Source organism: Brachypodium distachyon, chromosome 2 (genome assembly GCF_000005505.3).
Source record: "Brachypodium distachyon strain Bd21 chromosome 2, Brachypodium_distachyon_v3.0, whole genome shotgun sequence".
NCBI lineage: Eukaryota > Viridiplantae > Streptophyta > Magnoliopsida > Poales > Poaceae > Brachypodium > Brachypodium distachyon.
In genome coordinates this window covers 24,349,119-24,363,416 of record NC_016132.3, presented here as the reverse complement: position 1 = coordinate 24,363,416, position 14,298 = coordinate 24,349,119, and the positions used below count along the sequence as shown (strand labels likewise).

The 14,298-nt window shown below is 51.7% G+C and overlaps 1 protein-coding gene across 1 annotated transcript; it reads left to right on the top strand.

Annotated features, from left to right (window-relative positions):
- Nucleotides 1–194: 194 nt before the first annotated feature.
- LOC100824176 (kinesin-like protein KIN-14J) lies at nt 195–5,644 on the top strand. The gene is made up of 14 exons (XM_010233100.3): nt 195–448; nt 549–680; nt 769–893; nt 1,058–1,151; nt 1,249–1,578; nt 1,929–2,208; nt 2,289–2,450; nt 2,814–3,029; nt 3,141–3,178; nt 3,256–3,419; nt 3,495–3,608; nt 3,701–3,742; nt 3,817–4,641; nt 5,298–5,644. Exons 1-13 carry the CDS (start codon nt 370–372, stop codon nt 4,627–4,629), a joined length of 2,589 nt encoding a protein of 862 aa, XP_010231402.1. The 5' UTR covers nt 195–369; the 3' UTR covers nt 4,630–4,641; nt 5,298–5,644.
- Nucleotides 5,645–14,298: the final 8,654 nt, after the last annotated feature.

Genomic DNA, 14,298 nt, shown 5'->3' with positions numbered 1-14,298 from the left:
AACTAAGCACAATGTCTGTATCTCCATTTGCATCATAAAATGGACAACGGGCACATCATCTACCGTGAACCTAGAGACGACAGCAGACAAATGGGATCCATCCAAGCCGTCGATCACCGAGTCGAAGGCCACGCCTAAACGGCAAGAAGAAAAATCCTCAATAAATGGCCGCCGCTCTTCCTGCAACGGTCGTCTCCCAAAAACCAAAAGCCCCCAACAGGTTCAAAAATCAAATCCGCTCCTCACATCTCACATTTCTCCCTTCTTCGACTGTTCCCCATCCCGTCTCCTCCCTCCGCTCTCCGCTCCCAATTCCCCAACTCGAAGCCGAGCGAAATCCCCGCCCCTCCCTTCCCCAGATCCGCGGCGATGGAAGCGTATCCGGGCACCTCCTCCCCCTCGCCGCAGTCTCCGACGGCGGCGGCGTCCCCACCGCCGCAGCCACAAGGTACGCGACACGCGGGTTCTGGGTTCCGTGGCGAGGGACCGAGCTGTTGGGTTTCTTCGTTGTCTCATGGCGAGGTTTTTCTTTCTTTCTTTTCGGTCAGGTGAAGTAGAGTGCGGCGCTGTGGAGTTCTCAGACCACCTGAGCCCGAGTCGCCACGCGGGGCCCGCCGATTCGAACACTGCGCCGCCGCCATCTCCCGCGTCTGTGGCGCCGATGCCTCAGAATCTCGAAGGTACGATTCCTTGTTCTGTATTTAAAGTAACTGAGCGGTAGGGTTTGCTGGTATCCGTTTGACGGTGGGGGATTCGTCACTGTGTCAGGCGAGGAAACAGTGCCGACCAGCGAGGAGGTGGTCGACGAAGAGGCGGCGGTTGAAGAGCTGGCGAAGGAGGGCGATGAGGCGGTTGCAGGAGGAGAAGGCGAGGCTCTACGCATCTTCTTGGAGGTGTGAAATTTTGGCTTCTTGCACATGGATCTCTTGGATTTCCTTGATCCAGTTTATTAGCTCTCGAATGCTCTCTTTTATCTCTGACCGATTGTTTCCATTTATCAACATGCTCTTATGTTTCTTTTATTTGCTAATAATTCTCACTGTCCTCATTCTTGCAGGAATTGGGGGATCAAGCAGATGATTGCCTTATCCCATCGCCACGGCTGAAAGAGATCGCAAGCCCTGACCGCCTTGCAGCCCTCCAGGTCCTAGGTGCGTGGACAAGCATAAAGGCCTTGCTTAAGAATGGATGTAGAATCTTTAGCTTTTGCAGAATTTTTGACGTCTGGTCCTGTTTGCTGTACTGCAGGGGGGAGGTATAACAGCCTGGTGGAGAAGTTCAAGCTGCAGGTGGCTAAGTGTGTCGAGGAGTGTGCACCAAGGTTTGATGGCTTGAAGAAAAAGTACACGGTAGAGTGTGCAGAGCGGCGTCGATTGTACAATGAGCTCATCGAGCTGAGGGGAAACATCAGGGTTTTCTGCAGGTGTAGGCCTCTGAGTGCTGATGAGGTCTCCCGTGGGTGCTCATCAGTGATTGATGTCGATCCGTCCCAGGAGACTGAACTTCAGTATGTTCCGTCAGAGAAAGAGAGGAAGAATTTTAAGTTTGATCATGTTTTTGGGCCAGCTGATGATCAAGGTATTAACTGTTCCAACTCTGTTTGGCATAGGCTCCCTAAGTTCTGTTTCAAGTAGACTGAGCTTTAGTTTGTCCCCTATGTTATGTTTCAAATTCATTGTTGTGTAAATGAAATGGAGGTTATAGCATGCCCAGGCCGAAGCGATATTTTGTAGTAACAGCTCAATTGAGCTAATGGCATGTGCATTTCAGAATTTGTTTTAGATATGATTATATTCCAGTGTTCAAGGACGTCGTTTGATTTAGCTAATGGCATGTGTATTTATTTTCAGAATTTGTTTTCGATATGATTATATTCCAATGTTGAAGGACGTCGAATTTGATGGGTCACTTTCAATTGTTTCCTGCAGAGGCTGTATTTGCTGAGAGCCTGCCAGTAGTGAGGTCAGTAATGGATGGTTTCAACGTATGCATCTTTGCATATGGGCAGACAGGAACAGGGAAAACCTTCACTATGGAAGGTGTTCCAGAGAATAGAGGTGTTAACTATAGGGCTCTGGAAGAACTATTCAGGATGTCAAATGAGAGAAGCTCGTCTGTTGCGTACACATTTTATGTGAGCATCTTGGAAGTCTATAACGAAAAAATCAGGGACCTTCTTGATGACAACTGTGAACAAGCATCAAAAAGGTATTATTTCCTTTCTTTCTCATTTATCCTGACTTCATAGTGAACAATGAGGCATTCATTATATCTTGTTGCATCTAAAGGTTGGACATAAAGCAAAGTGCTGATGGAGCACAAGAGGTGCCTGGTTTAGTTGAAGCTCCAATTTATACAATAGATGGTGTGTGGGATAAACTGAAAGCTGGCGCTAAAAATAGATCTGTTGGATCAACCAGTGTCAATGAGCTGAGCAGCCGCTCCCATAGGTATTATTCCAACACTTGTATGGCTTTCTTCTAATTAACTGAGCTCATATATTGTAATAAGTTGCCGCATTTCAATATCTATTAGAATTAAGTTAGTCTACTTGACATATGTGTTATTTATTAAGCATTGCAATAATGGTATTTGGACGTCTGCTGTATCTGCTGTATTTGCAACAAGTATCATTCTGTGGTACTTGTATGCCATTCCTTCTAACTCACTGAGCTCATATATTGTAATAGACTGAACATTTTAATATCCACAGTTGATCATTAGTAATTAGAGTTAAGTTAAAGGTATCTACTTGACAAATTAATGTCATTTATAGCTTTGAGATAATGGTATCTGAGACTTCCTACTTGCAGCTTGGTTAGGGTCACTGTTAGGAGCGAGCATTTGGTGACCGGCGAAATGAGCAGAAGTCACATGTGGTTGGTTGACCTTGCTGGTAGTGAGCGTTTGGCTAAAACGGAAGTAGAAGGAGAGAGATTGAAGGAGTCCAAGTTCATCAACAAATCGCTCTCTGCATTGGGTGATGTTATTGCTGCCCTTGCCTCCAAAAATTCTCACATCCCATATAGGTCAGTCTAATTTAGTATTTACATTCTTCAACATCTACCTTGCTCAGCTACTTAAAGAAGCATAACTTCAGCTCGGCCACCTCATTCAGTTTATATTTTGCTGCCAAATAGGAACTCCAAGCTAACTCACCTGCTTCAAAGCTCGTTAGGTAAGTGAAAATTATATGGAATTACGAGAAGCGCAGAACGAAGAGATAGTGTTCACACCATGAATTAACTGTTGCAGGTGGAGATTGCAAGACGCTTATGTTTGTGCAGATAAGTCCAAGCTCTACAGATTCAGGGGAAACTCTCTGCTCCCTTAATTTTGCTAGTAGAGTTCGAGCTATTGAACACGGCCCTGCTCGTAAACAAGCAGATCCGGCTGAAAACTTCAAGCTCAAGCAAATGGTAATTTAGGTTTCAACCACACTGGAAAACTAGAACATGGTTTAGCTGTTATATTAACTGAAAACTTGATTACAGACTGAGAAGCTCTGTCACGAGGAAAAGGAAAATGTGAAGTTGAACGAAAGCTTGCAATTGATGCAGCTCAAGTATGCTTCTCGAGAGAATGTCTTCAGAACACTTCAAGATAAGGTATGTTGTGTCGACTGCCACTGTTATTTAACAGCCAAAACTATTTCATATATGGAACTAAATTTTGACCATAAATGAATGCTGTGCAACAGATAAGGGAAACTGAGCAAGCTTGCAGAACTCATCAGCAGCGGGTAAGTAAGAGATTCAGTTCTCTTGAATTAATTGTCTATTCTAGTATGTATTTATCACATTTTATTTTGCACAGGTTAGAGAGCTGGAAAATGAATTAGCCAATGAGAAGAAGGCTGCTAGGGATACGGTTAGACCCACAAAGCCATCACTAGCTGCTCCTGTAAGGCAGAGACCACCACTTGCTCCTATGAGGCAGAGGCCACCATTGGTCAGGATAAGCAACCAGGCGCCGCCACCTTCAGGCCCTTCCAGACAGAGGCTCGGTAGTAAGGGACCTTCTGTTCAGAACAAAGAGAACATTCCTGTTCTAGACAAGGCTGCTGGCAAAGCACGGCGTGTATCTTTGGTTCCCATGATGCGACAAATCCCTCTCCAACCAAAGAGGCGATCATCGATTGCGATACTACCAAGCGAGAGAGAGAGGATGTCTGTACTTCCCGAGAAGAGAGCAATGTCTCGACTGTCCCATATGCAAATGCCAAAAACAACAAGACCACTTGCCAATTTTAATCCAATTCCAGGAACACCAGTAGCAGCTTCAAAAGCACCAGTTGATGCAACTCCAGATGTCAGAGGAAGGTTCAAAAGAATCGAGCTCGGCAGCAGCAGCAAGTTCTCAAGCCCCCCGATGCAGTCCATGTGGAAGTCAAGGAACAATGTCTCGTCACCACAGCAGAGGCTACGGCTGCAATCTGGTTCTGGAAATGCCAGCAAGCTATGCTTCAGTATCCATAAGAAAGTTGGCCTTGGTTCACCTGCGCGACCACGAAATTCCCTTATGTCTGGTACTGGCATCTTTGATCCAGCTCTGCGTGAGCAAATGATGGCAGGGAAATTTGGCAATGCGCAGCGGGTGTTCAGCAAGAGGAGAATGTCTGTCCTCTAAGCACATGTTTGGGTATGACTTTCCCGCCGCCTAGTATTAGCTGCAATATTTGATTTTGCAATACACATGGCTAGTTGCAAGATGCAAAGTATATTCTCATTATTCTGTAGTCAGAAATAATGTTTTACATTACAATTAGACATCATTTGTTGCGGAACATGTCCCAGAACATTCACTTAAGGCATAAGCTAGAATACAGTACCTCTGGACTGTCTAAATAACTAAAAATCACTCAGGAGTGAGGAACCAAGTGATACAGCTCTTCAAGTTTATAAATACAGCATGTCAAATTAAAAGTCTAGTACTCTCCTTGATTATAGAGTACAGTGGTCAAAGCTGATTTTCCGAAGCTTCAACCCCAAGTGGTCTCTTCTCGGTCCAGATAGAATTTGGTTACGGATTTACTACTTTGTTTTGCTGATTATGTGGAGTGTGCTATCCACCAATAGTTCTTTTGATGTCTATATTTTCTCTATTGTTTTGGGACGTTTGATTGTTGAATGGATGTTAAGGTTCAGTCAGACAGAACTTGAACATGAAGTAGTATAGTCCCATTGATCTGTTCACCTAGCTTAGAATTTCTAGCTGTATTTTATATCAAAAGAAACCAAACTTACTGCATTTCATTCACTTCACTGATTCAGTAAATGTTTGGAATGTTTAAACAGGTCTGCGGACCCAGGAGGCCAGGACACTGGCGGTTTGGTACTTTAGCTTCCTTAAAGAAGGCCAGCCATTGCTTGGAAAATTTGTGTTGATAAAGATGGCGACTATTCTGCTTTTAGAGTCGTGTATAATTATACCCTGACGGGTTAGTTGGATTAGCTTTTGGCATCTGTCTGGATGCTTTCGTTCCCCTCCTAGAAGCAGCTTGCTTATGCTACTGATAAGAAAACTAGAGCGAACATAGTCCTTTCAAATCAATTGCTATGCTAGTGAAACGATATGCTACATCACTCAATTATTCTGACTTCAATACTCTTAATGGTGTCCTGTTGCATGTTGTTTGGGTTTCCATACTGTTGTTTCTTACTTAAATATGCGCTTAAAGCATTCATTAATTATTCACTCCAACCGAATCGCTGGATACCTCATATAGTGCCTTTGGCTAAGTTGCTCTGCAAGTCCATAAAAGGTGCAACGCCTTTGTGGCAGAGATCCCATAGTACACAGCTTTCAGTTGCTGATCCTTGTCAGGTTCCCAGAGAGCTCTTCAGTTAGTTTCTTAACTGAACTACACCTGAGAAGGCTGTATCTCTAACAGCTTCCTTCCTAGTATGATAAGATGGCCCATCATTGCTGCACAAGCTTGCACCTGAGGAAACTATGTCCAGCGTCCCCATTCAAACGCATGCTGACATAGAAAAACACAGGTAGGAAAGAACCACCATGAAACCCCAAAACGGGTTGTGGTGACGAAATGGTATTGGAAAACGGTAGGAGAGTTTCCAGGAGTAGTGTTAGGCAGGGCAGGCTGGCTGGGTCACAACAACGGATTAAGGAAGATGGAAAACGAGGAGGGAAAAACAAACCATCGTCACCAAGACATGTGGACCTCGTGATTGTCTTTACCCACAACCTTAGTGTTGTGAAATGAATGAATGTGTGTGTTTTTTATTGATCGAGTTCATATATATAAAAGGGGAAGAGACACCAATACATACATTGGTGTCCCAAATATTCGCGTCCTAGTTTTGGGAATTTTGGGACGTGAGCAGTTACAAGCTAATTGCCATATTAACTATTAATTAACTAATAATTAATCCTAATTGATCATAAACTAATTAATCTTAACACTCTCCCTTGATCAATTTGCTCCGTTGATACATATATACTTGAAATTTCCTCTAAAAACCTGTGGGAAAAATATTGAGGAAATAATACTAATATTGATATGTTATGAAAACTCCCTTTAAAAACCCAAAGGGAAAATGAGGAGAAAATGGTATAATATATACTGGATATTGTTTCTTGATAATCCTTATAGAATTATGTGAACAATAAATATGCCTACTATATTATCCAAAAAAAACCCGGTGGGGAAAATAGAAAATGTAACATATAATCTTATGTTAATTATTGTCTCATTAAAAAACTTTTATGAGAAACCAGTGAGTAAAACTCATAATAGGAAAAGAGTGCAATATGATGTTATGTCGTAGCACGGGGCTCAGACACCGGGAATGCGCGGGCACCCCCTTTCAGGTTCGGCAGTGGGCGGCGGGAATCGTTCCGGCGATCGCCGGCGAGGCCAATGCAACGCGTAAGAACACAATGGACACGAGATCATTTTTAACCAGGTTCACCCTGAGGTGTAAAAACCCTACGTCCTGCATTTGAGTTTGTTATTAACCGATGAGAAAAGGTTTACAGGTCTCCGAGGGGAGTCCCGGGTGCTCTCACTTTTTTGGCTAAGTGCTACTTGCTACTTCTGGCTAGAACTAGTAGTGAACTGAGCGAGAACAGCCCACGAACACTTTGACCGTTGTCGGGGGTCCTCCTTTTATACTGAAGGGGATGCCACGGGTGCCACGGTGCACGGGTGAAAAATGGCGAGCAGAGAGCTAGGGCAGCTCCTCCTCGGTGCGCTGGCTTGCATGCAGACTAGGTAGCCCTGCAACTAGGGGTCTAGGCGCCTGAAATTTACCCCAGGCGGGTCACTGTTGGTTGAAAGGACGGGGAATCCCCTTTTGGTCAGAGCATTGAATGCTGGCGTGTGCTTCACTCCTCGTCCTGACGAATCCTGCGCGCGGCGTGCCCGCTGAGCGGCCACGTGGCGCCGCTGTTGCTCCCGCTCGCTCCTGCTCTTGTAACGGTCGCTTGCGCCCGGGAACGCCCTCTCGGCCAGTAAACTTCCCGAGAAGCGCCTAGGTGGGATTTCTCCTGCTGCCCAGCAAGGCAACCCCCGCAGCCCGGCTAGTCCTGCCGGGCTGGCGACTTGCCGGGCAGCTTGCACGAAGCTGCCCGGGGTGCGATCCTTCCGGGAACCAAGCGAGGTGGCCCACGCGTCATGTAGCGGTGGTGCCCTGGGTGCCTATGGTGCGACAGTAGCCCCCGGACGTGGGCTGGCAACGCCTGTTCCCGGGTAGTGCCTTCCCTGGTCAGTTGCCGGGCTACGCCCTTAACCGACGCGTGGGTCCCGAGCCGTCTCGGGGCCCTGCTTATGCACCGCTTCAAGGGCTCTGCCGTTATGTGCAGAGTAGTGGGTGCGAGATTTCCGCCTTAACCTCCCCATTAAACTCGGGTGGTTAAGGCCACGTCCTACGTTATCCCCTCTTAGGGCGTAATTATCCCAGCGCACCCGTAGGGTGCGGATGCGACCGTTGCTCGGCGCCGGGGCGCTATAAGACCCCGCCGCTGCGCTAGGGAGCAAACACTTAGCTCCCCAGCTTTTCCCCTTCGTCTCTAATCTTCCTCGCATGCCTGCCTCCGGCCAGCTTTCGCCCACACTTCTCATGGCGCCCCCCGCTCCCAAGAAAGGGAAAGGCTCCAAGGGGCCTGCAACCGGCAGGAGCGAGCCGGCTTCCCATATGTTGGGAATATGCCCTAGAGGCAATCATGTATGATGTAATTCCCAATGTATTCATAAATATTATTAAGTTGTCCTTGTCTGAACATCTGATATGTATCATTGAATATGTGATTTGATTGTGGAACTATGTATTCATGTTGTTCATACTAAATTGTCCTTAGTCATTGAGGTTGTGCTGGACACATAACCTAGACTAATGTAAAAGTTGGCTGATGACTCGGTTCCACTTGTCATGGGCATGGTGATGTCATTCCAGCTTACACGGACTCGGCTAAAGAGTTTAGCGAGCCAGACTGACCCATATTGAGATGCAACGAGTAGGTCGTCATTTGCATGTCTCAATCAATGTAATCGTTAGACCTGAGGTTATCGCACAATCCGAGTTGTGGATCACCAACTTAGGTTCTGTCAAACGTTGTTCCGTAACAGGGCAGTTATAAAGGCAGAGTTCGGGTTGACTGAGAATCAAGCTGTGTGATGTGGTTAACCAAGATGGGATTTTGCCCCTCCGACTGGAGAGATATTCTCTGGGCCCTCTCGAGTGATATGATTCGGAAAGCATGGCCATGCGCGACTCGGTTAACTGTTAACCGGGTCGATCGACTAAGAGTTAGTCGGATGAGTCGTATATCACAGATCGAGAAGAGAGTTGAACTATTAAAGGGATGACGATTAATCGCCTATAGTTTGACAAGGTATATCGTGAGGCAAAAGGGACTAAGACGTATGTCACATTGGAAGGTACGTCGTCATGACTCGGTGGTACTTGGGAGTCGGCACGTTCTGCTAGGAGCCGCTACCGATTGATCGATTGAGAGTCGGACTCCAATCGTGTCCAAGTCGCCATGAGCCTGCGGGGTCACACACTTAAGAGCGGGAGCAACTATTTGGTCAGGTTGGACCCGAACTTGAATTGGGCTGACAATGTGAGTTGGACTCGCAGAGTGGATGGGCCACAAGTGCTGGAGCCCACTTCCACTCGGTATATAAGCAGGGGCGTGGGATGCCTAAGGGGCAACGGTTTTTCCACTCTCATGCGTTGAGAACCCTAGCCCCATTTAGTCCAACCGTCGCACCGGACCTAGCAGTCCGCCGCCGGAGCTCCTCCTCGCATGTGTGGATACCGGCAGAGGTGCTGTACGTTCAGCACTTCGACGATCGCGGGATTGGATCGGCTGGATCGGATCGAGGGACTGTACTGCATCAAGGCGCCGCATCGATAATCCGCAACTGCGCGTCTAGTGGTAATCCTCGTGGCCTTCTACCTCGGCTAGATCTTGGGAGTTCGCGTAGGAAAAGTTTTTTGTTTATCTCTACGCGCCCCTTCACCAGAAGCCCGTCTCGGATAAGGATCAAAAGAGGAGGGAGCTGAGGCCCTCGTGCGCCTTCTTCCGGCCTGGCTACGACGGCGAGTCGGACCTTCAGGCCTGGCTACAACGGCGAGGCGCTGGAGAAGGTCCGACTCGCCGTCGCCTCACGCTTCAATGAGTACGCGGAGACCCTCATTTTCCCCGCCGGCGCTGACCACCAGGAAAACGATTTCCGGGTGTTCAGGCGCTTCATCCTTGCCGGGTTGGTGCCTCCGTACTCCCTGTTCCTCCATGCGCTCATGGAGGCGTACCAGCTCCGGGTGGCGCCGCTCCACCCCACCTCCCTCTTTCTCCTCACCGTCTTCCAGTTTCTCCGCGAGGTGTTCGTCGGAGTAATGCCGCCAGTGGCATTATTTCGGCACTACTTCTACCCCCGCATCGAGCAAGCGGGGGCGATGTCATCGGGGGTGGTGTTCCGCGCCCGCGCCCGGATGAAATCAGAGTTCATCGTCCGGTCGGAGAAGAAGATAGAGAAGGAGTGGCGGGCGGACTGGTGCTGGGTCCGCGTGGAGGAACCCGAAGAGTTCATCTTCACGCCCACCGAGTTGCCGGTGCCCAACGACACCTGGCAGAACCGCTACCACCGCGACACCGAGCTCCTCCCCATCGTCGCGAAGATCAAGGCTCTACGGCTAGCAGGGCTCACTGATCTCGACGTGGTGCGCGCCTACATCAGCCGGCGCATAGCGCCGCTACAGCTTCGCTCCCGCCCCGCGTGGATGTACACGGGGTTCGGGGACAGGACACGCCTTCATCACGAAGGCGTGGACCCAGAGGCCATCCGGGCGTGTGTGAAGGGGATCACCGGCGAGGACGTCCCTGTCACGGAGTTGCACAATATCATGCCGGCGTTATGGAGCTGCACGATACCATCGCCGCCTACCCGCCCTGCAACGAGTGGGGGCTAATGGTCGACTCCCCTGCTCAGACCCCGCGTCCCCCTTCGCCTGCACCCCGCGGGAAGCGGGTGCTCGAGGAGAGCGGGGAAGAGTCGGAGGTCAGCTGGCCCGACGTCCCATCCTCCGACGAGGAGGCGGGCCAGGTCACCGTGACCCAGGTGGTCATCCCCGTGGCGGATGAGGGGGATGATGATGATGATGACGCGCGCCTGATCTAAATTCTAACCTCACTCTTTGTCGCAGTCCCGACTGTGCCTGCAGCGGGGGCGGGCGCCGTGGTGGTTGACCTCGGCTCTGACGCTGAGGATGCAGGGACGAGGGAGGAGCCGGAAGGGGCTCCTGCGCCCAGCTCCCTCGCGGGTGTGGAGGAGGCTGCGGCAGGGGAGCAACAGGCTCCGCCGCAAGCAAATGACACCCTCCCTGGCCAACCAATGGCGGCGGGGGCCTCATCGTCATCCGTCCTTCGGCCCGGATTCTAGCATACTCGCCGGGCCAACTTGGGACCCAATCACGTGGGACCCGAGCATCTATGATCAGGGGCACTAGTTCCTTGACGCGATCAAGGAGCAGCAGCTGGCATTCGTCACCTCCTTCAACCAGGTGAGGAAGCGCCACAAGCTCGCGAAGGGCCAGCTTGGCGAGGTGCAGCAGGCCATTGAGAGGGAGCGGCAGGAATTCTCCCGGCTGCGGGAGGAAGTGCGCCTGGCTCGGCAGGCCAAGGACGAAGCCACAGCACCCGTCATCCCGGAGGCGGAGCTCCACCGACAACTGGAGGCCCAGCGCGCCGAGCACTGGCAAGCTCTAGACTCGCTGGCCGAGGCGCACGCGAAGGCCGGGAAGGAGCATGAGGAGGTGCTCGCTACGGCCCAGGCTCACCTCAATGAGAAGATCGAGCTGGTCTGCACCTACCTCTCCCAACTCCAGGGGCTGCGCACCAAGGTGGAGGAGCAGGCCAAGGCGGGAGGAGAAGGAGAAGGAGAAGGAGCTCAACTTCACCAAGGAGAGGAGCGCCCAGCTCGAATCCGCGCTGTCTGCCGCCCGGGAGGAGCTCGTCAAGGCAGGCGAGGACAACGTGGCCAAGGCCAAGGAGATCGCGCGGCAGGCGGACCTCCTCCGCAAGTCCAAGCACGCCGTAGCGCTGGCGTGCAGCAACCATGTCACGCTGGTGGAGTAGCGCCGGAGGGAGACCCTGAAGCTGCTCGAGATCGCCAAGGCGGTGCGCGACCAGCTGCCGCAATTCGAGCTGGAGGCCGCGCAGGTGGACGGCACGGACGTCAGCACGCCGATCCCGTTCTTCTCCGACATGGTGGGGAAGCTCGGGGCGCTCGACGTGTGGATCTCCAAGTTCTGTGACCAGGAGATCGCCACGTGCGTGAGGGACATTGCCGGAACGATCCTCCCTCGGGTACACCTCCACCACTCGGACTTCCCCTTCGAAACGCTGCTGGACGCCTGGTCCGATAGCGAGAACGGCCCTACCCACTGCCAGGCAGTGAGCAGGTTCGTCGATGAGGTGGTAGACCGGATGCAGAGGAAGCCGGAGCCAGAGCCCCCAGCGGGAGACGCCGGCCGCTAGTCGCCACAGCTCCCTGCCAGTCCTCGTTTTACCTTCATGTTTTTGCCCTTAATTCCTGTCAGTGTGGTGCTCGGCGACGTTCAAACAGTCAAAGTTTTATTAGTTCATGTAATCGCTTGCTGCTTGTAAGAATTTCGTTCTCTGGTTCTACTTAGTGTTTATTTCTCGTTCCCGGGGTTGGCTCGCGGGGTGGATCTCTCGGCCTTCGTGTGTTATGCCTTGTGTTGCCGGGGACTCGCGCGCCACACACTTGGCCGGACCAGGGACCCGGGACGGACCCGCAGTGCCGACCTGGGGCAAAGAGGTAGCGTTGAGCCACTCCGTTTGCGGGATAGCCACCCCCAAGCGTGCGCTCATTGGACGGACCCGCAAGCCGCACGAGGAGCGCACTCACCCTGCAAGCGTCCTTCTAACACCCAAGCCACACGGGGGGCACGCAGAGGAGCTTCACTCCGTTAGCACGCCTCCGGTAGAGGTTCCCGTTCACCAGGGCATACATTTTGGCTTGCCGGGCTAGCCGCTCCGGACAACGTCATCTTCCGGGAGGGCTTCTCCCTTCAGGTAGCGGGCAATACCCACCGCCCAAGGCGGGGTTTCCCTTCTCATGCATGCCACTACGCTAGCGGCATGGACCTCCGCCGCCGCGGGGTTTCCTTCAATTGCCGGGGGGGCTTCCCCTACAGCCGGCTTGGGGATGACCGAAAGCGTGGTCTGCCTGTGTCAGAACACCCCCGCCGGAACCTTCCGGCGCTCTGCTGCCAATTTGGACAGCTCGTCAGACGCGAAGTTATCCTTGCGCTTGACGTGCTCAAATCACAAACCTTTGAACTTGCATTCCAGCTTTCGGACTTCGTCCACGTACGCTGCCATCTGCGGACAGTCGTAGTCCATGTTAACCTGATTGATCACGAGTTGGGAGTCCCCACGAACAACCAGGCGCTTGATGTCCAGGGTGATCGCAGCCTGCAACCCGGCGAGCAACCCTTCATACTCAGGCGTGTTGTTGGTGGAGTTGGGGAAGTCGAGCTGGATGGCGAACTTCAGCTGATCACTGGTGGGCAACTCGATGACGACTCCGGCGCCAGCCCCCTGCAGGCTGAACACACCGTCGAAGTACAAGACCAGTGGCCTTTGTCCATCTTGCCGGGCAGGCTGGTCTCTGGCTCCTCTTCTTCCACGCCGGTTGAGGTCCACTCCGCAACGAAATCCGTCAGAGCTGCGCTCTTGATAGTTTTGGTGTTGGTGAAGTGCAGATCGAACTCCGACAACTCCATCCTCCACTCGGCCACCCTTCCGATGGCTTCACGATTGGTCAGGGCTCGCTCGAGACAAAACCCCGACACAATCGTGACACGGTGCGCCTGGAAATAGAGGTGCAGCTTGCGCGACGCAAGCAGGATCCACAGCAAGAGCTTCTGCACTTGCGGGTACCGCGTACGGGCATCGTGCAGCACCGTGCTGACAAAGTACACCGGGTGCTGCCCGAGCCGCTTGCACGGTGCTAGCGTTGCGGGCTTGACGATGACCCATGGGTCCGAGGTGGTTGCCGGGGCCGCTCAGCCCCCGGGTGGTCTTCCTCCCTTTCGGCAACCAGTACCGAGCTGACCACCTATTCGGTCGCCGCTAGGTAGAGTAGCAGCGGCTCGCCCGGCTTGGGGGTTACGAGGATGGGCGGCGACTTCAGGTACTACTTGAGAACCTGGAGTGCCACCTCAGCCTCGGGGGTCCACTTGATCGGGCCCATTTTCTTCATCACCTTGAAGAAGGGCAGGGCGCGTTCGACTAGCCTCGAGATGAAGCGCCCCAGCGCGGCAACGCAGCCGTTGAGGCACTGAACGTCCGTCACCTTGCGGGGAGCCTCCATTTTCTCAATAGCCTCTATCTTCTTTGGATTGGCTTGAATCCCCCTGTGCGAAACCAAGAAACTCAAAAGCTGACCCGAGTCCACACCAAAGGTGCATTTCTCAGGGTTCAACTTGAGCTTGATCCTACGGAGGTTGTCAAACGTCTCCCGCAGGTCATCAATCAGCGAGTCCCCACGCTTTGACTTGATGACGATGTCGTCCATCGAGGCCTCTACGTTTCGGCCTAGCTGGGGTCCCAAACACTCGCGCAATGCACGCTGGAATGTTGAGCCCGCGTTCTTCAACCCGAAAGGCATGCACGTGTAACAGTAGCAGCCAACCGGGGTGATAAACGCGGTTTTCTCCTCGTCTTCGACTGCCATCTTAATTTGATGGTAGCCGGAAAAGGCATCCAAAAAACACAGCAAATCGCAACCGGTAGTGGAAT

What these genes read in the sequence shown, in the direction of transcription:
- LOC100824176 (XM_010233100.3), top strand. Translation starts at nt 370, where the DNA reads ATGGAAGCGTATCCGGGCACCTCCTCCCCCTCGCCGCAGTCTCCGACG. An exon ending in CTCTACGCATCTTCTTGGAG is followed by an intron (nt 894 to 1,057) that starts GTGTGAAATTTT and finishes TCATTCTTGCAG; the next exon opens with GAATTGGGGGATCAAGCAGA. An exon ending in TGGGCCAGCTGATGATCAAG is followed by an intron (nt 1,579 to 1,928) that starts GTATTAACTGTT and finishes TGTTTCCTGCAG; the next exon opens with AGGCTGTATTTGCTGAGAGC.